The sequence below is a fragment of the Zootoca vivipara genome, chromosome 6 (assembly GCF_963506605.1).
Source record: "Zootoca vivipara chromosome 6, rZooViv1.1, whole genome shotgun sequence".
Lineage (NCBI taxonomy): Eukaryota > Metazoa > Chordata > Lepidosauria > Squamata > Lacertidae > Zootoca > Zootoca vivipara.
In genome coordinates, this window is record NC_083281.1 from 92,689,965 (window position 1) to 92,714,033 (window position 24,069).

At 42.9% G+C, this 24,069-nt stretch overlaps 1 protein-coding gene across 1 annotated transcript; it reads right to left on the bottom strand.

The window, feature by feature from the left end:
* Window positions 1-468: 468 nt before the first annotated feature.
* Window positions 469-18,235, bottom strand: MXD1 (MAX dimerization protein 1). The gene is made up of 6 exons (XM_035119033.2): window positions 17,962-18,235; window positions 16,658-16,757; window positions 13,053-13,082; window positions 6,312-6,426; window positions 5,513-5,672; window positions 469-5,397 (listed from the first exon to the last, which is right to left on the bottom strand). Exons 1-6 carry the CDS (start codon window positions 18,038-18,040, stop codon window positions 5,207-5,209), a joined length of 675 nt encoding a protein of 224 aa, XP_034974924.1. The 5' UTR covers window positions 18,041-18,235; the 3' UTR covers window positions 469-5,206.
* Between the last annotated feature and the right edge of the window lie 5,834 nt (window positions 18,236-24,069).

A 24,069-nucleotide genomic window follows, 5' to 3' on the forward strand; every position in this document is an offset into this window, starting at 1 on the left:
CTCCCACTTCCTTTGTCCTTGAGCTGATAGTTCACCAGATTTGGTCCAAGACCACAGCTCCTATTCTAGCCCCCAATGCTGTGGAAGAATCAGACATCAACCAGCAGGATTCAGACAAGTGGAGGAAATTAATCTTCCATACTATACTTTCCACCTCCTGTTGCCTTGCATGGCTCAGAGTAATTGATATGGTACTGTCAGTGGCCAAACATTAATCAGGTCCACATTTGCTTAGTTTCATCAATGCCATAGCATCACCTCAAGTTCCCAGAATCTTAATGGGTCCTTAATATGGGTGCTGCTGCTGGAAGCTAGGGTAAAAAAATGCTAGAAGTGGTTTTCAGACAGCTGCATGTTCCCTACAGACTGTGAAAACGAATTTACCAGCTAGTTTCAAAATGATCTGAATGTCTTTATAAATGAATGACTAAGAGCTGTCTTTCAAGAAACACCCACACTGGAGCACTCTTTAATAATGAAATAATTTATTTTCTAACAGTTGAACAATACAGAAGTATACATATACACAGCAAGGTCTTCTAAAACATGTAATTTCTAAAAATGCATGTGCTAACTGTAATAAAAAGCACCATTATATGGTCTTGACACAGGATTTTTATGACATGGTATTTACATTAGGAACTGAACACCTGGAAACTGAATTCCTATTTTCTCCCTATCTGCTGCTCCCCTGTTTAGGCTGCATTTTTATTTGGAAGACTCCAAAACTAATGTCAAGAGTTCAAAAGCGCAAGTGTTGTTAAGAGCACCTATTTGAGGAAAGGTCAATCAAAAAGAACAGCACAAAAATAAAGCCAAACTCCTCCAGATAGGCCAAATCTTTGGGCACATCAGAAGGGAACAGGTATGTTTCAGTAAGCATATTTAAGCCGTCAAGCAGATGGCAGCCAAACAAGCTGACTTTTAAGAGTTGTTCAACCAGACCACAATATTCAAAACAAACAGGTTTGCTATAGTCAATCTTTGTACAGAGACGCAGGAGCAGAGAAAGAGATTTTGTTTGCTCAGTAGTGTGTGGGGGTGTTTTTCCTCCAAACTAAGAGTGTCACTGATTCACATAGATGTTCAAAGAGCTTCAGGTGGTCATAATGTACAAAAACAAAACACTTGCCCTAACAGAAAGAATTAATAATAATAATAATAATAATAATAATAATAATAAACCCTCTTCAAATCAAAGCAGCAAGGGAGTAAGCAACACAGTATTTGTAATCAGGGGAGCAAACACATAACTAGGTATAAAAAGCAGAATTTGTCTCTATACAGTTAAGTGTCAAAACCTGAAATTTGTTACCAAGAGGGCAAAAGGAGGACTCAAGAGTCCTAATATATTGCTAGAGCTTACACCAGATGCCCAGTTCACTCTAATTAGGCAGAGAGCACTTAAAAAAAAAGAACTTTCCCCATCATTCATCCCATCCTCCCAAAGAACATAGGGCTTCCTTCTAGTGGATTTGTAAGCGCTCTTGGAGAGATTTAGTTCTGGAGAGCAACAAGACAAAAGAATGAGGGAGGGGAATAAGGGTGGGAGAGAAGTGCCATATTCTGAGAACAAAGTGCTAAAATGGCAGTTGGCAGAACTCAGCCTGCTAATGCCCAGAGCTCTGGAATCTTGCAAGAGGGTGGGAAAGTTTGTGGCACCTCACTGGACATCTCAAATAAGTGCTCAACTTGAATCAAAAACAGGTATTCACACCAACCCTGGAAAAAAGTTCACAAGATGTGACTATCAGCACCTTGAAAGCTCTGCTTTATAAAAAACACAATACCATAATAAAATTTCTGGGTGTTCAACACTCAGGAGAAAAGTTCATCAGGTACAGACAATACTTTTAGGCTACTTCAGACTGTCACCCTGACATCCACATTTACTTCTGATCAGAAAGAGCAAAAAATTTGAATTTCCATTTCCAATCAAGTGCGCCCCACATTTGCTTCTGCGCAGGCCATTACTGAGTGCAGCAGCGTTTAGTGCGACCTTTTTAACACATGCGGCTTCCAGCTGTAAACACAGGCACAGAAACAACCCCAGTTCCCCTTTAGTAATCTTCAAAATTAATGTAGCTGCAGTTTATCGAGTCATAATGCTGGTGGATCAGTGAATTCGAGAGAAAGTCTGGCTAGGCCATGTCACACTTCTATGGCCCAGCTTATACATCACCCAGGTGACATGGTTGCCACTTGCTACCCCTGTGGTTGCTCCCACACCACCTTGGCAGTGTATGAAACCTCTGCTCATGAAGTTGAGACAGGATAGATTAGTGCAGTTACGCACCACACCAGTGCTGCCTATCTGCAAGCACAGTACAAACCTCCCTCACCCTGTTGGCAGGAATTTCTAATAATGGGGGCCATGTATGCAACTGGGCCTATTTATCCATCCTTGAAGTGGGCACAACTATCTGAGCGATGGGCTGGGTGAATAGCAAAGAGCACCACAAATGTTTGCAGCTGCTAAGGCCAGTCCTAGCCAAGAGATTTAAAGGTGTCCCTGGAGCCCACAGGACAAATTGTTTTACCTGCCCAGATGCTTCTGAAACCCCGCTCACCTCCTTAGGTTAGTTTTTTAAAAAAAAAAAAACACTAGTGCATCATTTGCCAAGTTCAATATTTCTGTACCATCCAAATTTTGAAAGGATCACATCCAAACAGTGCAAAGATTAATTACCAGTTCACAATAGGGACCAAAAAACAAAACAAAACCCCAGCCCCCCAAAACAAGAATCCCACAGTATTTTACTAAAAATATAACAGGCACAATCCATCAGGAATTTCTCCGGCTCAAAGTACACCAAAACAAAAGTGGCCACATACAACCATGGCTAAACTGCTACTTCCATGTGTCTAGATATTTGGGGGTCGGGGAAGGAGGAAGAGAAAAAAGGGCTACTATGTAGGAGAAGTTAGAAGTGGATTGCGCCCAGTTATAATTAACTCATATAAAGGCACAACAATTAAAACACATTAGGCCGAATCCTTAAGACTCGTTACGTCTAAAGAAAAGTACACAAATTTGTTATTCAAATTTACCCCATCAAAATGCCCCCAAAATCTGAAGTTACTTTGAACCTTAAAGTGGCAACATGGAGTTGAATTTGTGAGGCAGTTTTATGCAACTCATTAACAAATATAGAATCTCAAAGGTCTCAGGCAAGAAACATGTCGGAACAAAGGACCTCAAAGTGCAGCTACTCAACTTCTTTTAGTTTACAGGTTGGGAGCTAGCTCTCTGAAGGGTTTTCTGCTACGATTCAAAGCCAGCTTATAAATGCAAGAAGGCCTCCAACAAATAGGAGTTCAGTGCAAGTCTGCTGGACAACTTAAAATTCCAGCCTTTTTTTTTTTAAAAAGATAGCACACTCAAAAGAAATAGCTTTGGAGATCTTTAGCAATCCACTAGCCCCACTTCCCATCTTGTATTTCCCCCCCCCAAGATAGCTTTAAGCTTCTTGAAGAAATCAAATGTAATTTTCATGTTGTTTAGAACTTGTGTCCTAGTGGATTTTGGCAGCTCAGGTCATGCAAGCAAGCATGAATTACATTTTGAAGCTAAATAAGCTACATAGCCCTTTTAGAGTGAAGTGACATGAAGTTGCTTAATTGGCTCTCAGGTATCCTTTAAGTGCTTGGGGACAGCAAGCTGCATACAAATAAATATTAAAAGTCACTGGGAGTTAAATGTTCAAAGCAAAGAGAATGGGACTAAGGAAATCTCACTCAGTGGACCTTGAAATACAAAGTTTCCTAAACATCTATAAAAGCATAAAATCATAAGAATGTTATTACATTAAGTTTATATAAAAATGAATAAATACTATTCATAGACCACATTATGTACATTTTGTGTGCTCTAGTTAGTGGTTAGAATGCTGTTGGATGTGGGACACGAGAGACAGGGTGAGAAGCGGACAGAAAAGATAATAAAGTCAAACCTAAAATCCACACGCAAGTCACTTTTCTGAGGGCTACCAAATAATTTAAACAGGCAAAGGAGTACTAGAATGCCAAGATGGCACCACAGAATTACTGTAATGCAGTCTCCTCAGTCATTAACTCAAAGCTAGCACAGCTAACTTTGTCACTCAGTTATTGCTGAATTTTTTTAAGTAAACAGATTGGACTAGAACCAAGTATACAAATGAGGCATAATTCTTTTGTGCTAAAGGGATCGAGATCAGCTTTGTTCATCTCTCTGAGGTAGAAAGAATTGTCCCAGAGACAAGAAGGACTTAGCTAGAACTGCTGCTAGGAACAAAAGGTAAATGCAGCTATCAATGCAAAGACATCATCATAAAGATTGCACTGGAGTAGTTTAAAGTACCATTTGGTCTTTTGACACCAAAGATAATTGAGATGTCTTTTTAAGTAAAGGCATCCTACCAAGGTAATGAGCTAATAGTGAAAAGAACCCCACCCCATCAAAAGCCTACAGCACAATCCTATTCCTACTATATTTCTGCCAAAGTTAGTTTTAGTCTGCCAGTTGCCTGTCTCAATCCTCGTCCTCTGGGACTACTGCTGAGAAGGTGGCTCAGTGCTTATAATCCAAATGAAGCTTTGATTCAGTACTGGCAGGAGTGTCTCAGAGATTACATCACAACTACAATGACTTGGGACACTTCAGAATAACTTCTGAACAGTGGCTGGGACATTTCACTGTGCAATTACCTCACAGAAACTTGCAATGCTTCATAAGTATGCTCTGCCAATTACCAGCTCTGAATGACAGAAACCACGAGTTCTTCCTATAGAGGTCATGTTTGAGGAATAGTGGCTAGTCTGGCTGTTTCAGACACCTTATATTATGCTCTCCCCTCCTCCCACCCCTATAGTGAAAAAGTTAATCTTGAACATTAAGCAATAGCAGCACAGGCAAAAAGTGTAAGTTGCTATTACTGCAACAATATTATTGGGTGCTTAGAAATTTGGTAGGAATGTTCAGTCTCACAGAGATGAGTTTACTGACAGAAAAGGGAAGCTAGTGGATGCCATCAGATGTGTGCTCCAGAGAGTAGCTTGTAACCCACAACCCTATGCACTGTTTTCAGACTTAGGCAAAGCAGATTTTGGTAATGTTGGTGGCACAATAAGTTTACGTGCAAGAGAATTGTGGGACGGTCCAACATACTACCTAGTAAGATCCAACAAGGAAACAGCAATGGATGGAAAGAAAGCTACTGGCTCCTTATAGGCTGAGACAAGCCTTGAGATTGTTCTGCAGCTTTATTCTCTTAATGCCGGCGCTTGAATAGCCCTCATCACTGCAGACACTCTGCAAGCTTCCCCTTTCGTCCAAATCACTTGGGCTGCTGCTGCTGCTCCAGTCTAGGTCCCCTGTTAGGTAGTCTGTGCTTTCCACATCCACATCGATTTCTTCTGCAAAAGAAATGCAATGTTACTTGGGTAACTCAGACAACATTCACTTCCTAACAGTGCAATTCATATTTGGTCATGGAAGCAGGGACCCAACTCAAACACCACCAGTACGCACCTCTGTCTGAATCGGATCGATCAGAAGAAACAGTAGATCCTATACTGTCCATTCTTATTCGCTCAATGCCCAGTTTCTCCAGCTGCCTTTTCAGGTGCCGCTGTTCTCGTTGCAACTGATCTATTTGGTGTACTGCTTTTCTGTCATAGTCTTCAAGTTTCTGTAGAACAAAACAGGTGTAATACGATTCTTGTGTATTATGTGCAAAAGTTAAAAGCCATAATATCAATTTTTTTATTATTTGCATATGAAAGTATGTCTAATGGCACTTCCCAAGCAATTTTAAAGCCTTGTATAAAATCATGTGGACCCTTCATCAGTGATGGGCAGGCATAGTCTTTGGCACCTACTCATCATGATTTACCTTCAAGTGCCTGCCAAGATTTAATGTCTGTATGTATTCTTCCAATATGGTACAATGTTGACTCAAAAATTATGATGTTTTGTCCTTTCTCGTACCATGATGAAGCAGCCCTCTTCATTAGTGAGGAAACAAGTGTTCTTTAGGAATATGGCGTTATTTACTCCCTATCTCAGTTCCATGATATACTGTATATTCCTGCGTATAAAACTACTTTATAACCCAGGAAAATCTTTTCAAAAGTCGGGGGTCGTCTTATACACCGGGTCGTATTTCTTATACGGCGAATATATCCCAAACTCTATATTATAACTGGAAAAGTTGGGGGTTGTCTTATACACCCAGTCGTCTTATACGCCAGATTATACGGTATTTGACAAACGTAAAAGTAATGAGCTTTTTTACACGGAGCTCTAGAGCACATCCGCTTCAACTCACCTTAATGTGCAATTTAGCTTTTGTAAGTAAACTTAGCGTGGTATGCCTACTGGATTCCGGTCCAAGAGGCACCAGCCCTTTGAGCTTCTCCAGACACAGTCGCAGATGAGCACGTCTGTTAACCAAGATACACAGGTTGTTAAGAGTGTAAGATCAATGATCTGGAAACATACATAATGGGTACTTTTCTAGTATATAACTAAAGAACTAGGATAAGTAATCATGAAGCTTAGAAAAGAGATGAAAAGCATGTTCATCACTGTCTCAGGCCATTCTGAATTAGGTTTTTTGAAAGTTGGCTATACCTGATTCAATACCCATTCTAAATGTCTAAAAAGGGGGTAGAGAACTGCCAGGCCACAGTGGGCAAGCCAAGCTCTCCTGTCCTATGTCAGATGTGGAGCAGTAATATTCGTCAGATGTGGGGCAGTTATATTGAGGCTGGGTCAAAAAGGGGTTTACAGGTAGCTTTGAAGCTCAACCATCAGCACAAGACTCCTTTCAAGGTCCAACCACCTGCTGAGATCAACTGCACTAGGGAGTTAAGATTCAGTTTCCTACCTATAGTTTAAATGTACTTTGACGTAACATATGCCATGAAGCTATAGTCAATCTCAAAATAAAATACACCACAAAGTCATAAAGTGATGCAATTACACAACGCAAGATACCCACGGGTATCTTGCAAGGGACATGGGTGGCGCTGTGGGTTAAACCACTGAGCCTAGGGCTTGCCGATCAGAAGGTTGGTGGTTCGAATCCCCGTGACAGAGTGAGCTCCCGTTGCTTGGTCCCAGCTCCTGCCAACCTAGCAGTTTGAAAGCACACCAAAATGCAAGTAGATAAATAGTTACCGCTCCAAGCGGGAAGGTAAACGGCGTTTCCGTGTGCTGCTCTGGTTCGCCAGAAGCGGCTTAGTCATGCTGGCCACATGACCTGGAAGCTATACGCTGGCTCCCTCGGCCAATAATGCGAGATGAGCGCCGCAACCCCAGAGTCGGTCACTTCTGGACCTAATGGTCAGGGGTCCCTTTACCTTTAAGATACCCACACATTTTAATTAAAACTAATTCCAGTATTACTTTACCCAGTAATGTAGCAAACTTAGTTTCAGAGATAACTAATCACCAGTTGATCACCGGCATTTTAACTAGCTGTTGGAGACCTTGAGCTTTTCCATGTAATAAACTCTGTTTAGCTTTAGAATTTTTCAACTAAAGGCAAATGCCTTTAAACTGAATGGTTTTAGTAAGCCTGTTCATTAACTGTTGTCATTTTTTGCAGATGCCCCCCCCCCCCCGCATTCAGGTTTACTGGACTACTGGCACATCTAACCAAGTACTATCTATTCTGACCATAAGCAGTTCACAAAGGTCTCTTTCCTGGACCTACAACCTGAAATCCTTATAGCTGGATGTGTGAGGGACTGAACCTGGCATATTATGCACTGAGAAATGGCCTTCCCTCCTGTAAGAGTTTATCCCAGCGCATGTAAATTTCAAGCTCTGAATGCTGATATGTACTAATTACATTACTAGGTCACCCAGAAGCCTGCTGATATATCTGAAACTCAACTGTGTGCCACATTTCAATTTAACAATAAGCGACACATTTGTGATGGCTGGTTTGTAAATTTCTAGAACAAGCAAAGTATCAAAAGAACTGGACCGGTAACGTTTCAATAATTTGCTAGTTTCTAATACTTCACAATGTCCTTGAGACACTGAATTATCGTATAAGGTAAGCTACCATTTACTGAAAAGTTACTCCTCATTTTTAGAAGGGATTGCAACTTTCTCTATTTCAGTAATAAACTACAGTGGTACCTTGGGTTGAGTACCCAATCCAGTCCAGGGTGCCGTTCACACCCCGAAAAGTACTCAACCCAAGCGGCACTTTAGCGCATGTGTGAAGCACGCAGAACGCTTCTGTGCATGCGGCAGAACCCGGAAGTAAACACTTTCAGGTCCGCCAAGTACGCAACCCAAAAGTACACAACCTGCAGCATACGCAATCCGACCATAGTGCCAAATGCAGCCTGCAACTATTAATTTAATTCTGGCCCTCAAAACTGGGGAGCAATATCAACAATAAAGTGTTGTGGGGTTTTCCCCTTAAGAACTGCCAGAATTTTCCTCATTGAGCAGCTATGTTAGGCTGCTGCATAGGCACCACCTCCTGGGGGCCAAGGCTCTTTGGGCCCCCTCAATTTTGTTCTGAGTGGGCCGGACCCCCCAATTGTTGAGGCTGAATGCAGAGCTGGGTGTAGAGCAACATTGCATTGGGCCCCCTCCATGTTCTTCAGAAGATGGTGCTTCTGGGCTGCTGCTTCAGCCTACACTTGTGTCTTTAATTTTGATATGCTCCAATAGCCCTCCAATTAGTTGGCCACACTACTTTTAGCACAACCTTTTAAATTCCCAGCTTCTGTGTGTACCCTTTTCTGCTACTCTTCCTTCATTGCCTCTTCCCTTCAGCTCAGTCCTTCTCCATTCCTTAACCACATGGGATGAAAGAGAAAACAGATTTTTAAAACAAATTCACTCTAGTCTTCTATTCGGCTCAGGACTGACAAAATAAACAGTATGTGCCTGAAGCAGGGGTGGGGAAGCTTTTTAGACTGGTTGGCCAGATCCCTCTATTTCCACACCACCATGCACCAACCTTGACAGATGGGCAGATACAGCTAAGTTGTCAGGCACTTGGGAACTGCAGCATAAGGGGCCTTTGCCAGCTTCCCAGGCACTGAGCATACAGCTGGCAAAGCTGCTTTCTGCAGAAATTGGCTGCACAGCTGAGTTCTGTACAGGGAACTCTGTTGCACAGCTGATCCAGCAAGCTTGAACTTCAACTCTGTTTTTTGTTTTCCCTGATTTAGGCAGGGATCAGCTGCACAATAGGGCTCTCCAGTCACATATGACATCAGGTGTGCAGCAGATGGGTGTGGTTTGGGGGGGGGGGAAATACCTTAACAGGACAAAATGGAATCCATGCTGGACCAAATTCAGCCAGTGGGCTGAAGGCTCCCTACTGATGTTTTAAATACTAGCTTGTGAAGAAAGTAGTTCATGAAAGGAAATAAGGTTGGAAGAAAATCCCAGAACACATTTCTCTGGAGGAAGTGTATGGTTATGGTCTTTTTTTTAACACTGGTATTAAAAAGGAATTCCTGTCAGACTGAAGCCCTTTGCAGAGGTGGGTGAAAAGAACAGAGAGCCTGCCTAAGGTAAGGGGAGAGTTTCCATGGAATAGCCTTTTGGTGAAAGCCAGGCGCTGGGAAAACACAGTCCTGAAAGTTTTTGCTGAGGGAGATGGTGATCTTTATGCTTACAAAATTATTGGGATTAGTCTTTACTTTTCAAACGAAAAAGTGCTGGGAGTTAGGACTGTGGGGACAATAGGCCCTCCTCCTTCAAGTCAAACTGCCACATACTTAGGGACATTTTATATACAATAATAAAAATAAAGAAAACAAATATTCCCACAGGCTAGTAAATATAATTGGTGGCTTACAAGCTGATCTGCCATTTGTAGAGCCCAGGTTGCAGCAATTACAATTTGCCCTCAATTAGTCCTATGCAATCCTAAGTAAAGATACATATTTACAGTCATGCCTCGGTTTAAGTATGCCTCGGTTTGAGTATTTTCAGTTTAAGTACTCCGTGGACCTGTCTGGAACGGATTAATCCACTTTCCATTACTTTCAATGGGAAAGTTGGCTTCAGGTTAAGTACGGACTTCCGGAACCAAATACACCCATACCTCGGGTTAAGTATGCTTCAGGTTGAGTACTCCGCGGACCCGTCTGGAACAGATTAATCCACTTTCCATTACTTTCAATGGGAATGTTCGCTTCAGGCTAAGCACGCTTCAGGTTAAGTAAAGACTTCTGGAACCAATTGTGTTTGTAAACCGAGGTACCGCTGTACTAAGTACATATACAATAGTACTCTTAAGACCAGCATGGAACAGTGATATTTAATAAGCAAGAACTATGTGGTGAACCAGAATTTCATTGACACAAGGAAAGTCGGGTTTCAGGAGTTCTTCAAATAGTCTTGGTCAGGAGTAGCCAATTTGATGCTTTCCAGATGTAATTGCAATGATATCAAATCAATAAAGCAACAATAAAGTATTGCATTTTCAAAAAGAGCACTGATAAAATTTTCTTCAGATGGATAACCATAACATTTTATTTGGCTGCCAGAATTTTAACTGGTAAAGCCAGCTCCCATTTTCAAAGCACTACATGGACTTCCTAGTTGTTTCCAATTCAAGGAATTCCCTTTAAAGCTTTAAGTGCCTTTAGACCCAAATGCCTACAGGACAGGACAGGCCTTGACATCCTTGCTAGAGGGCCTTCTTCCTTAGTGAAAGCGTATTATGTATGCACTAAGGACAGGGTATTTTCTCTGCTGGTACCACACTCATCTCCTCAGGGAGATATGACAATCTTTTCAGCACCAGTTTAACATAGATTTGCTCAGGAGTTTGAAAGGCTTGTTGCCCCAGTCTTCTTTTACTTTTTACACTTCTCTTTGCCTCTCAATCTTTAAATCACTTGACAGATGTTTTATTATATTTGTATTTTTAATTATTATGTTCACTGTATGCTCCCTGGAATCCCTTGAAAGCTCATACCAATGACAAACTTAGTTGGTCTCTAAGGTGCTACTGGAAGGAATTTTTTTTATTTTGTTTCATAAAACAAGACAGTAAACACTATTTACTTGGTTATGTTGCAAGCAGTCTTCACAAATGCAACCTTGCTATTTGTAGACATGCTGTAAACACATTTAAAATTTAAACACTTAATTTTCATTTATTCTATGGAAGAAAATAAAACATGTGCTTAACTTTTGTTATTGAATTTAAGTGTACAAAGTGCTTAACCATGACTAAATCATGCCCACATCATTTTATATTGTAGTTCCTAAGATATCTTATCGGATCTTGATATTTACAGGCTGAGCTGGCGGAATTTCCCTGCTTCGCTTTCTGTAATTTCCTTGGTAAATATTATGGGAGGCAATTTACTAAGCACTGCTGAATGAGTTTTCTATAGAAAATGATTTACAACACGCTTGATTTGGAACACAGACAAATGTTTACATGTTGTAGGCTACATTTTCTTAAAAGGCCCAAACTGCTCTACCGTAAATGGCCTGAAGGACAACAGGGAATTTTTCCTAAAACATTTTCTTACTGGAAATCCAGTTCATGCCAACAGTGAACAAAAGCTGAACATTTAAAACACAATGTATTGTTTCAATTCTATAATTTAAAAGATTGAAGCTGTGCAGCAGTTTAAATCCACGTTAGGTGCAAAGTGTTGCAGCATGTTTAATCTCTTGTTGAAAGCACCTGTGTAAAAAACACAAATGATTTTTTTGTCTATGTAAAAAAAAAAAAATCATTCTTAAATGAAGTAGAAAAATGTCAAAATGAAGCCCATGGTGTATTTTAGAGAAATAGTAATAAGTAGTTTCCTATTTTCTGGGTTTTATTACCTTCTTTTCATAACCATTAACTCATCATTTGCCATATCCCAAATAAAATTCCAATTCTTACAACATATATGTAACTAATTCCTAAAATGTTTCAGGACAGGTTGTACCAAGATCCTTTTCTATATAAACATAGGATTTAGTCTACGTAATATTCCAACCTCACATGGTAATCAGTCACATGGTAAGTCTACCACACCAATAAAACCATCTCAATTAAGCCACAGCACTGTGACTAACGTACAACTAGCCAAGTACTCTAGATGTCCTATTTGTGCCAACCCAGTTAGAGCAGCAATCACATGTATGGATGTTAACTACAGGGGGTACGCTAATAATTAATATTTATATTTAAATCCTTGTTATATTCATACTGTCCTTTGTATTTTTGATATGTTTTATGATCTGTGATATTGTGCGTGTTGATGCTGGTCTGCGACCGTATTAATAAATTCATTCATTCATTCATGTATGGATGCCAAATTGAACTTAAAATAATTAAACTTAGTCCTCACCCTGACAAGGTCTAATCCAGACACTGCAATATGATCCTTTCAACAGGTTATGGCCTTTATAAATCAGTATTTCCCACATTCATTTACTAGTCTGAGAACTGTATGCAAGAAAAGTGGCAACAGGCAACCACGAACTAGTCCCTGCGGCCAAAGCCTTTGGAAGTACTGTGTGCCAGCTGGGAAATACAGACTGCAGACCCCCACTAGCACATATGGTTGGAATGAAATCACAGTTCCTAAGCAAACATCACTGCAGCAATAGCCCCTTTCTGAAGACCATGGAGGAGTAAGGCTGCTGAGATGATTTTTTTCTGAGACTTTGTCATTTGGAGAGCCATCACTACCAATGGCCCAATTACCTAACTGCACTCAAACATAGAAAGGCTGAAGGATAGTTTTCAGAATCATTTCAATATGGTTTGAGAACAAGCAATGTTTAGAATTCTGATTATACTGGAGTGATTTAATGCATATGGCAAATAGAATGGCCCAAAGACAGTGCACATGAGATTTTGCATTAACACCTTTCCACTCAGTAGCTCTTGCCACATGCACAATTCTGTATACTTCAAGCTGCCACCTAGAGAAAACAGATTCCCCAAACTGGATTTTTAAGCTAAACACATTGCTTTGATTCACCTCATTAAATTACTATAAAATGTAAGATGAGACTACTGCTGTGATTAATTAAAATTTATAATGTCCTTTTGGAGACTCACCTGTTCTTTTCCATTTCATTGTGTGTTGATCTAAATAGAGAAAGAGGGGATTAATGTAACCATTTACACTTGTCAAACATGGAGTAAACATGCTGCAGTAAAAACTACAAGGGTTCTATTAACTGTTCACCATTAGAAGGCTGCAAGTAAACTGCTGAGTACCCTTGCAGTTTTCAAACCACTGCCAACAAGATGCAACCCTGTTTGTACCTGAATCCCAGGTCTGTACAGTAGGGGTCTCAAACCAGGGACCACAGTTGCATTATGAATAAGATACAATCGTGCCTGCCCATTCCCTGGATCTCAGCATAAGGTGCGGCAAAATAATCTACTGAATGAATCACAACCACTTACAGCCATGCCTTGGTTTGAATACTTTCAGTTTAAGTACTCTGCGGACCTGTCTGGAACGGATTAATCCACTTTCCATTACTTTCAATGGGAAAGTTCGCTTCAGGTTAAGTACGGACTTCCGGAACCAATTGTGTACTTAAACCGAGGTACCACTGTATTTTGCAAGACCCCCAGTCTTTCTGAATCCAACTATATCCCATAATTTCCTGGATTATATTAAAAGTCTTTCCTCCTCCTGTCCTGAGGGTGGGGAGAGCGTGTTGCTTTTAAGAGCCAGGAAAAAAATCTTTCCAGGAGAACTTGATAACATTTAATTACAACTAAAATAAAATGCACATATTTAACCCATCCATGTTATATGACTGCTCCTCTTAAAGCTTTTGAAGAACTTGTGAATGATTTTGGATAACTTACCCACATAATCATCACCATAATTTCATTTTAAAAGTATGTGAGAAAAGAACAGCTTATATACACTCTGCACATGATGTACTCATGAAGACAAAACTGCTAATGTACACCAAAAACATACAGTGGTACCTCGGGTTGCGGACCCAATCCGTTCCGGGGTGCCGTTTGCACCCCGAAAAGTCCGCAACCCGAGTGGCGATAGATAGAGCACATGCACAAAGCGCGATAGAGCGCTTCTGCGCATGTGGCGGAACCCGGAAAAACGCAACCTGCAGCGGACGCAACCCAAGGTATTACTGTATTGCACAAACCCATGTATGTGGCAGTCAGGTGACACCCCCATGTGCCAAATCCTGTGTAAGACTCCTGTTGTACTTACTGACACGAGAGGCTAGAAAAGTATTTCTTAAGTAGAAAGCATTGTTTTTAGTATGCTCTTTTTATTACAGTATTCTAAACAAATAAAGAAAGAAATAATAGAAATAAAAACGCACATGCAACAACAAATTAGAAGGGAAGCTGAATGAGACTCTAGAAGATTCATAGCTCAGTTGGTGTGGTGCTGATAATGCCAAGGCTGCAGGTTTGATCCCCATATGGGACAGCTGCATATTCCTGCATTGCAGGGGGTTGGACTACGGAGGCCGTTTAACCGGCCCACGAGCCGCCCGTTTGGCGAGCCCCGGCGCGCTGCGCTAAACAGGCACAGAACAACGACTCTCTTCTGCAGCTCCGGAACTCGCTTCTTTCCATACCCAGATGCCAAAAATAGCTTCTACGCAGGTGCAATTTCTGACGTCTGGGCATGCACAGACGTGATTTTCGGCGTCACACTGCGCCAGCCCGGCCCACGGAGGATCTTCGTGGGAGCGATCTGGCCCAGGCAAGGTAAACCTTGCCGACCCCTGGACTAAATGATCCTCAGGGTTTGGATATGGATTCTAAATCTTCCATATCTGATGCAACTGATGATCTAGCACATAAATTGTATGCACACTTTCAAAGTTCTACTACACACTCATCTTAAAAGCAAGACAAATGGGCTTACATGAAAATCATGGGAAGAAGAACCTATGAACTGAATTGATCAGCTTGCCAGAGACTCCTGAACTATATTTTAGCATATATTTTACTTGTCCAAACATAATTTTATACAAACTATACACTTCATTGGAGAATTGTATCTAATGTAAGGTTCACATTAAAAGGTAAACTTATAAAGGGCAAGGGGGAAGAAGAGTTAACACTGAAACTTCATCTTCCACTTTCCATACCATTCCCAAATGGCAGAACATCATGTACTTATCTCAAGACCACTAACCACTGGCACAGCAGGGTAATTTAAGGATAAAGCTTTAACTGTGTACTTCCTGCTTCTAAGGCATGCAATGACATAAAGGTAGCCTGAATCTCCAGATATGTAAACAGAAAACTAAAACAAGTGTTAGCAAGCTAATGGTTAAATCAACTGGGCCTTAAAAAAAGGACACATTTGCAGACTTCTACTATTATCACTATGACGACTCTCATTTTATATACCCATGAAAAGCAGGACATATGGCAATCCTAAACTGCTCAGTTCAGCAGTGTAACTTGGCTGAATTAAGTCCAAGGAACTTAAATCTGCCACTATCTAGCAGAATTGTAATAGAGTAATATATTTTTGTTCCAACATACTTTGGCTTTCCACACAAAGATATAATACTGACCCTCACTGTTAATGATGGCAGATAAAATAATCTTAACAGTTTTGCTTTTCTATACTTTATATGGATGTTTTGATATGCTGCAAGCCACCCTGATTGCTGTTTTAGGGATAAGGGATGGGACATAAATATGCCTAATAAATACATCTTGTATTAAATGGCAGTTTTGAATACTTAATACAAATACCCCATAGGCAGATAGTAATTTTGTGCATAAGTGCCAGAAAATAAAGGAACTGATGCAAAAAAAACCTTGATCCATATATGATTGTACTTATGCAAGAGAATAACAAGCATATTCATGCAGAAGTAAACCCCATTTCGACAACAGCATTTACTCTTTAATAATTGTGCTCTGGATTACAACAGGTGTGGGGAAACTCTGGTCTCCTAAACTACAGCTGCCATCATTCCTGGCTATTGACCATACTTTCTAGGTCTGATGGAAGCTGGGAGTTCTGAAACATTTGGAGGGCCAAAAGTGCCTCACCCCTGGATTACAGCTGTTAATGTGTTTTCAAATTTCACTGGCTTCAAAGAAGCACTCTTCCAAATCCATTCTAAATTTCTTAGAAAACTTGGCTTCCAGAAATCTAAACTGGCACTGAAATGTGTGTGGCATTTCCAGCAAATTTAAATTGAGTATTTAGACTAATCAAGTGCCTTTCCCCCCCTAAAACATGTCTCAAAATCCTTAGAATGAAGCATACCCAACTCAAGATGAAGGAAACTAGGTTATGTTTTAAATTTGAATTTAATTTTTTGACAAATACTTCTTCAGATATTCCAACTACAGCATTACAGTATATTGATTCAGAGGCCAGTGTAAACATTGACAGGAAACAAAAGTGAAACTGTCATGCCCTTTTGATCACAAACATGAAAACTTTTACACAATACAATCTACATCTTGACTTAAACTGTAATCCTAACCCTATCTACTCAGAAGGAAATCCTAATTAACTCTATGGGGTTCACTCCCAGGCAAGTGGGGTTAGAACTACAACTTAACCTTGTAATTAGCACGTGGCCAATGTACTCGTCATGCCACTGCTGTAGTTGCTTTGGAAGTGACTGTGTTATGTGCATGGCTCACCCTGCAAGACAAAGGCAGAACACTCAGTTTTTCCTTACCTGCTACTACTACTATTTTTCTTAGATTTGTTTCTTCGTTTTAAGGCATCTCTATCCTTGCTGCTGTAGGGTAACATGGAAGCATAGCCATGCTCAGCTTCTGTGGGGGAAACAATTATTCATCCTATTATTAACTCATAGCAAAACAAAACAACTCATTTAAGTTTACTGGCAGATATAACTAAATGCTTCATCTCTTGACATTCAAATGAATCCCATCCACAGGATTTTACATGCCATGAAAGCTGAATTCAAAACCCCCCTCACTCAGAAATTCACTAGAATCGTCTCAGCACTCTTATGTGCAATATGTTAACACCTTGTCTTACAAGCCTGATCATGGCTGCTCCATTTCCTTCAACACTTCAGGCCCCAGTTAGGGTTAAAAGCGGAGGGAGTGGGTGAGGGATCAGGGCACACCCCAACAACAGGGCACGCTCCCCCAAACTGAATTTATTTGTGTGTGTCGGCTTCAGCCATTTTATTTATTTGTCGCCATGGATGTTCTTGTTAAATATCTTCGAGAGGCTTTGTATGAAGCGGGTCACACATTAAATGGGGTAAAATACAAGGGGCGCGCGATTTATCCCCACGATCGGAAGCGGGGCGCGTGGTAGATTTTTATAGCCCCACAACCTGCCCCCGCCCCCACCCGCCACGCTTAGTGGGAAGAGGAGGAGGCGGCTGGGAGGGAAGGAGGGAGGAGCGAGCAAGAGCAAAGGCCAAGCTGGATCAGAAGGGAGTCCGGGGCTCCTTCCCTAGCGAACAGGCTCAGAAGAAAAGAAATCTGCGGAGGAGGAGGAGAAGGAGGAGAAGGAGGAGGAGGAGGAGGAAGCAGCAGCCAGGCCATTCGCCCCCCCCCTTTCGGGCTTGTTTTTAGCCCCCTCCTCCTCGAGCGGTGGAGCATTTCCGGCGGTTCCCTTTTTGCTTTAAAGGCCCGAGTTGTTTACTCTTTTCCTCTGGGGATGGGAAGAACGGAAGGCTGAGATCGTGTCGAAGGAGGGAGGGAGAAGGGGAGAAAAACACACGTACTGATAACAACGCAGAAGGAAGCGGGGAGGGGATTGGCGCCGCCCCTCCCCCCTTCTTCTTCAGTCTCCTCTCCCGAGAGGGGAGCAATAACAACAAAAAAAGAACGGCGGCGACGGCATCCCGGAGGGAGCCTCGCTGTCACCGGGGCGGCCGTATGCTCTCCCTCAGCGCGGCCCGAACCGCCAAACAGGAGAGCGAGCGAGAGCGGTGAAGGCGACAGGCCGCTCTCGCTCTTAGGCCCATAGAGAATTTCGGCCCGCCGGCAGGCCTACCTCGCTCCCTCCGCTCCAGGAACTCGGCCGCCTCCAGCAGCATCTGGATGTTTTCGCACACTTGGGCGGCCGTCGCCATTTTTCCGGCTGCTTCGTCCTGCCGCCACCGGAGCCCTCGACGCCGACGACACCGCAACAAAGTCAGCCGCAGCAGCCAGGACTCTTCTTTCGCCGCCTCCGTCCAGCGCCCGGAGCCCGACTGTGTGTGTTTACCCCACCTCAGAGCCTGACAGACTCGCCGCAACCAACCCCTCCCTCCGCAGCCCAACCCGCTGCCCCTGGAGCGCGGCGCCGATTGGGCGGCCGCAGCCCGGCTCCGCCCGTGCCGCTGTCTGATTGGCCCTCAGCTAGGCAGAGTGGAAAGGGGAAAAATAAACGGCGAGCCACGCCCTGCTCGGTCGGCATTGGCCTTCTCCGCTCGTGAGCCCGCCTTTATCTAGGGCGAGGTTTCACGCCTCCGGTTGGCTCGCCGAGCCGAAGTGGCCGCCCCCAATTCAGATCTAGTGTCTAATTGGACAAGCCTTAGAGGCACGTACCATTCGACGATGCTATAGCAGCGCCTTTCCTTTGCACGGGCGCCCCATTGGTCAGGGCTACCAAAATGACGCTTTACGCTAACGCCCAATCCAAGGCTGCTCTGCCTTCTAACCCCGTTCGAGCCTTCCTTTTTGATTGGTCAGTGCTGCCCATGACTCCCCTCCCCTTCGCTTATTGTGTTGACTTCTAGCGTTCCACTCCGCCCACTAGCCACGCGTCTTTGCCATTATTTTTGTCCAATCAGTTTGTGGGGAAGGAGGTGGAGTGCGCTCTCTGAGGCCCAGGCCTAGTTAGGCTTGGTGCAAGGAGAAGGCGAGCGTGGCAGGCTCAGGCACTGCAAGGAGAATGCATTTGTGTTTGTGCAGGTAATCAAAACAAGGCAGTCTCTGCCCCTGCAGGCTTACAATCTTTTTATTTTGATTAAGAGAGAGGGAAAAGGCAGGAGGAAAACAAAAACTCAGTCACTATTTTCCGAACAGGGCTTCCTATATGGACAAGCTGGCACAGTTCAGGGAGCACCAGGAGGAGGTGCCCGATGGAGCTGAGCCTCCTGCAAAGCTGATGGAATGAGCCTTTTGCTTCCTACCTCTCCCACTGGGACAGCCTGATGGAACTGCTGCCACCAGGTGACAGTTGAGGGGAGAGGAGGCCTGGTGGAGCTCCCCCTTCCACCACATACCCCTTTGCCTTGTAAAAAGAAAAGGCAGCCACGTTGAGCTACAGGGAAACGCACCCAAGACATCAATTATATTAGGACATTCCACTTTCGTTGGAAGAAGAGCCCTGCTGGATCAGGTTGGCACCCCATCCAGCCCAGCATCCTGTATTACTACATATCACCACCACCCACCTTCTCTCCAAACAGACTCAAAGCAGCTTACAGATAGAATAGAAAAAGATAAAAACAGAAAAGAAATCATTTAAAAGTATTTAAACACTGAGAATAAGGGGACCCAGGTGGCGCTGTGGGCTAAACCACTGAGCCTAGGGCTTGCTGATCAGAAGATCGGCGGTTCGAATCCCTGTGATGGGGCGAGTTCCCGTTGCTTGGTCCCAGCTCCTGCCAACCTAGCAGTTCGAAAGCACGTCAAAATGCAAGTAGATACCCTGTTTCTCATATTTTAAGACATACCCATAAAATAAGCCATAGCAGGATTTTTAAGTATTCAAGGAATATAAGCCATACCCCGAAAATAAGACATAGTGATAGGCACAGCAGCAATGCCGGCCACGGCAGAAGGAGGAGGAAAAAAATAAGACATCCCTTGAAAATAAGCCATAGTGTGTTTTTTTGAGGAAAAAATAAATATAAGACGTGTCTTATAATATGAGAAACACGGTAAATAGGAACCGCTACAGCGGGAAGGTAAACGGCGTTTCCATGTGCTGCTCTGGTTTGCCAGAAGCGGCTTTGTCATGCTGGCCACATGACCTGGAAGCTATACGCCGGCTCCCTCGGCCAATAATGCGAGATGAGCGCGCAACCCCAGAGTCGGTCACGACTGGACCTAATGGTCAGGGGTCCCTTTACCTTTAAAGCATATGGAACTGTGCATGCAAATACCATCTTCAGATCAGGAAGAGGGTGCAATGGGCACCTAACAGGGCAGGTTTATGCACGCTCCACTAATGCGCGCAATAACCCAGAAAACAACCTCTGCACGAATCAAGGGTTGCCTGCATAGCATTTGCCATTTTACTGCCCATTCACTCAGTTTTGAGAGGTCCCTTTGGAGCTCTTCACAATCTTTTTTGTTTTAATCACTGAACATTTTGGTGTCATCAGCAAACCTGGCCACCACAATTCTCACCCTCAACTCTGGATCCTTTATGAACAAGTTAAAAAGCACAGGTCCCAAAAATGATCCATGGAGGACGTAAGATGAAGCGGCAGGCTCTACACAAAACAGTTATAATCTCAAAACTACCTGGGGGTACAACACTTCAGCCTTCCAGGAAATTCTGTAAGTGACCTTAAGGTGACCCAAAATAGAACAAAGAAACTTCAAAGACCACATGAAACTGCGGGATCAGGTAAGGAGTATAGTATTAGCACTTGGACTGAATTCAGGCAAAGCATTTTCTTAAACTTAACTACAGGCAACATGTGTGACTGCATGCACACAGTGTTTTTGGAACTAGAAAGGGCATAAGTCGGCAGTCCTGTGACTCAGAAAGGGCATAACGGGCTGGGCTGGGCTGGGCTGATGCACACAATGACCCAGAATGCAACCCCCACTCAAATCAGGGCCGTAGTGCACAAAAATCTATACAATAGTAAATGTATCTCAAGGGTCTCTGGTGTTTTCTCTGTAAGGTAGGAGGGATGGGGAAGCTCTCTTAGGCACACCATGCAGCCTCATTCCCTTCCTGGGCCTACATGCCAGAGGCAAAAGTTAGTGGAGCAAAAAGTGTACAGTGCACATTAGTACAGCAGACTAGTTACTGCACACCCAGTATCCTCTGTGCAGGCAAACAAGCAAGATTGGACTTGAAGGATACATTCTCTTCAGAGTCCAATACAGGGCTAGCGAGGGGTGTGACATAGGGAGGACCAGATACAGAAGCTGTATTTCACCACTCTGTCCTCTGATCTGAGGTTCCCCATAGCTACCCTAAGAAGCAGGCCTTTGAGAACAGTCTCTAACAGGGCCAGAGAATCTCTATTATGTAGGAGACAAAAAGTAAGGAACTTAATACACTGCTAAGCAAACTATGGACTACATTTGAGCTTGTTTACCTGCATCAAGTATGACAGCTGCATAATTAAAAGGTTGCCAGATTTTAGTTACTGAATACAGAATTCAAAAACTGGTGACCAATGCCTAATGTGTCATTACAGAGTCACAGGACTGCCAACTTGGCCCCGCAACCGTGCCCAGGGCCATGAGTGCCATGCAGCATGCATGGCCCTGGCACTGAAATTTGTGGGTGCCTGGACCCTTCATAGGGAATTTTGTGGGCGCTTGGGCACCCACAGCCTCATGGAGTTGGCACCTATGCAGAGTCATGTCCCTGCTTTGTTTTTGAAATTGAAAGGAGTAGATGTAGCTTATTGACAATTAATTCTGCCTATTTGTTTTTCTATAAAATGTCTGCCCTGGTCAGTTTTACTTGCTCACTCTAGAAGCAGTCTCTCACATTTATTAACAGGTGCCACATCGGATGTTACTCTAATCCTAGCCAAACATTTTAGACAAATCAGAGGGTCTTGTGGGCTCCCCCTTTGCTTTAAACAGACTACTTTATTTGCAATGACAAATGTGTTAGGTGGAATGGATGGGGTTGTAGGAGAGAATACACTTCAAAAACTACTGTGTACATGACACAGGGCTTTTCTAGATAAATGTACAAAATAAGGAGAGTTTCTAAAGATCTAGGCTGCATTCCTATGCAATCTTACTCTGCAGTAAGTCCCACTGAACTCTATAAGCAGGTAAGAACCAGGAGACACGACACAACACCACACAACACAACACCACACCACACCACACCACACCTCCCACAGCATGATCATATAGGTGCTTACTCCAGAAGTCATTCCCAATTGTTCCAGGGGGTTTACATGAACACAAGCATCAGATTTTAGTTCCAGTGCTACAAATGTTGACCTCATTTTGATATTAGATTCTTATCATTATTTACTTTGGATTGATGCAGAAACCTTTATTTATATGACCTCACAAATTGGGAAGTGGGAGAAGATTTGAGATGTCCAGCTGAAACAGAAACAACACAAAGCAGCCTTTAGAATATCTACCAATTACTCAAGTAGTTTTAAATCAAACTGCAGTCCAGAGCTGCCTCATAATTAAATTTCATTTCCAGAGAGAGGTGTATATTTGTGTGTGTGTGTACGCACACATTTTGGCTCCCTGCACTGTTTGTTTCAACAAACCTGTCTTCATATTATTCTATCAGATAATCTTACGCAAGCCACACCCACTTAGACTGTGTGCTAGTAACATCCTGTTCGCTTTAGAACTCTGTATGTACTTGTGTGTGGGAGGAATAAATCCCATTGCCATTCTAGGTCAAAGGAAGTTGAGCATGTGATTTTAATTTGGGCTGCACCTATCAAATTAGTTGTGCAGCAGCAAAGTTGCTGGAACCATTTATGCAGCCCAATCCCTAATTTCAGTGTTAAGTAATTCAGTGGGTCCTGTACCAAATTAAGTATGCATACATTTGCAGCCTTAAAGGGTACATTCTAGCTATCAGTATGAAGTGTCCTATGTCCTGGTAGTACCCTCTATGATCAAGACCATCCCAAGATGGGAAACCCCCCCCCCAAAGGGACAGTTTCCTCCACTTACATATTGCATAATTCATTAAGAAGCTCCAACGCCCAACACCTGTTCATTTTGTCACAAAGTGAGTGATGTATGCCTAGATCAGATATGCATGCTGCCCGTACCCCAATAAAACCAAGTCATCTTGTTTCATTTTGTTTGACATAGAATTATAAAATTGTAGAGTTGGAAGGAACCACAAGAATCAACTAGTCTAACCCCTTGCTTTTAACAGGCAGCTAATGGAACCTCCATGCCAAGTGGTGATATACCTTTGGTTATAACAAGACTTCGAGAAAGGGGTAGCATGTGGTCTTCTCCCAGACATATAAGCAGAAAGTGGATGCTGGACTAGACAGACCTTTGGTTGCACCCAGCAGGGCAACTGTTATGCTTTGATATTCACGATCAGTGCCTCCAACCACCAACCAAATACCAGCAATTGTTATCTTGTCCCAAGAGTTATGATGAAAGTTGTGTATATTTCACACATGTCAATAAACAAACCTACCCCAACATTCTGTACTAAGGGAATCATAGAATTGGAAGAGACCACAAGGGCCATCCAGTCCAACCCCCTGCCAAGCAGGAAACACCATCAAAACATTCCTGACAGATGGCTGTCAAGCCTCCACTTAAAGACCTCCAAAGAAGGAGACTCCACTACACTCCTTGGCAGCAAATTCCACTGCTGAACAGCTCTTACTGTCAGGAAGTTCTTCCTAATCTTTAGGTGGAATCTTCTTTCTTGTAGTTTGAATCCACTTCTCTGGAGCAGCAGAAAACAACCTTTCACCCTCCTCTATATGACATCCTTTTATATATTTGAACATAGCTATCATATCACCCCTTAACCTTCTCTTCTCCAGGCTAAACATACCCAGCTCGCTAAGCTGTTCCTCATAAGGCATCGTTTCCAGGCCTTAGACCATTTTGGTTGCCCTCCTCTGGACATGTTCCAGCTTTTCAGTATCCTTCTTGAACTGTGGTGCTTAGAACTGGACACAGTATTCCAGGTGAGGTCTGACCAGAGCAGAATACAGTGGCACTATTACTTCCCTTGATCTAGATCAGGCATCCCCAAACTGCGACCCTTCAGATGTTTTGGCCTACAACTCCCATGATCCCTAGCTAGCAGGACCAGTGGTCAGGGATGATGGGAACTGTAGTCCAAAACATCTGGAGGGCCAAAGTTTGGGGGTGCCTGATCTAGATGCTATTCTCCTATTGATGCAGCCCAGAATTGCATTGGCTTTTTTAGTTGCTGCATCACACTGAC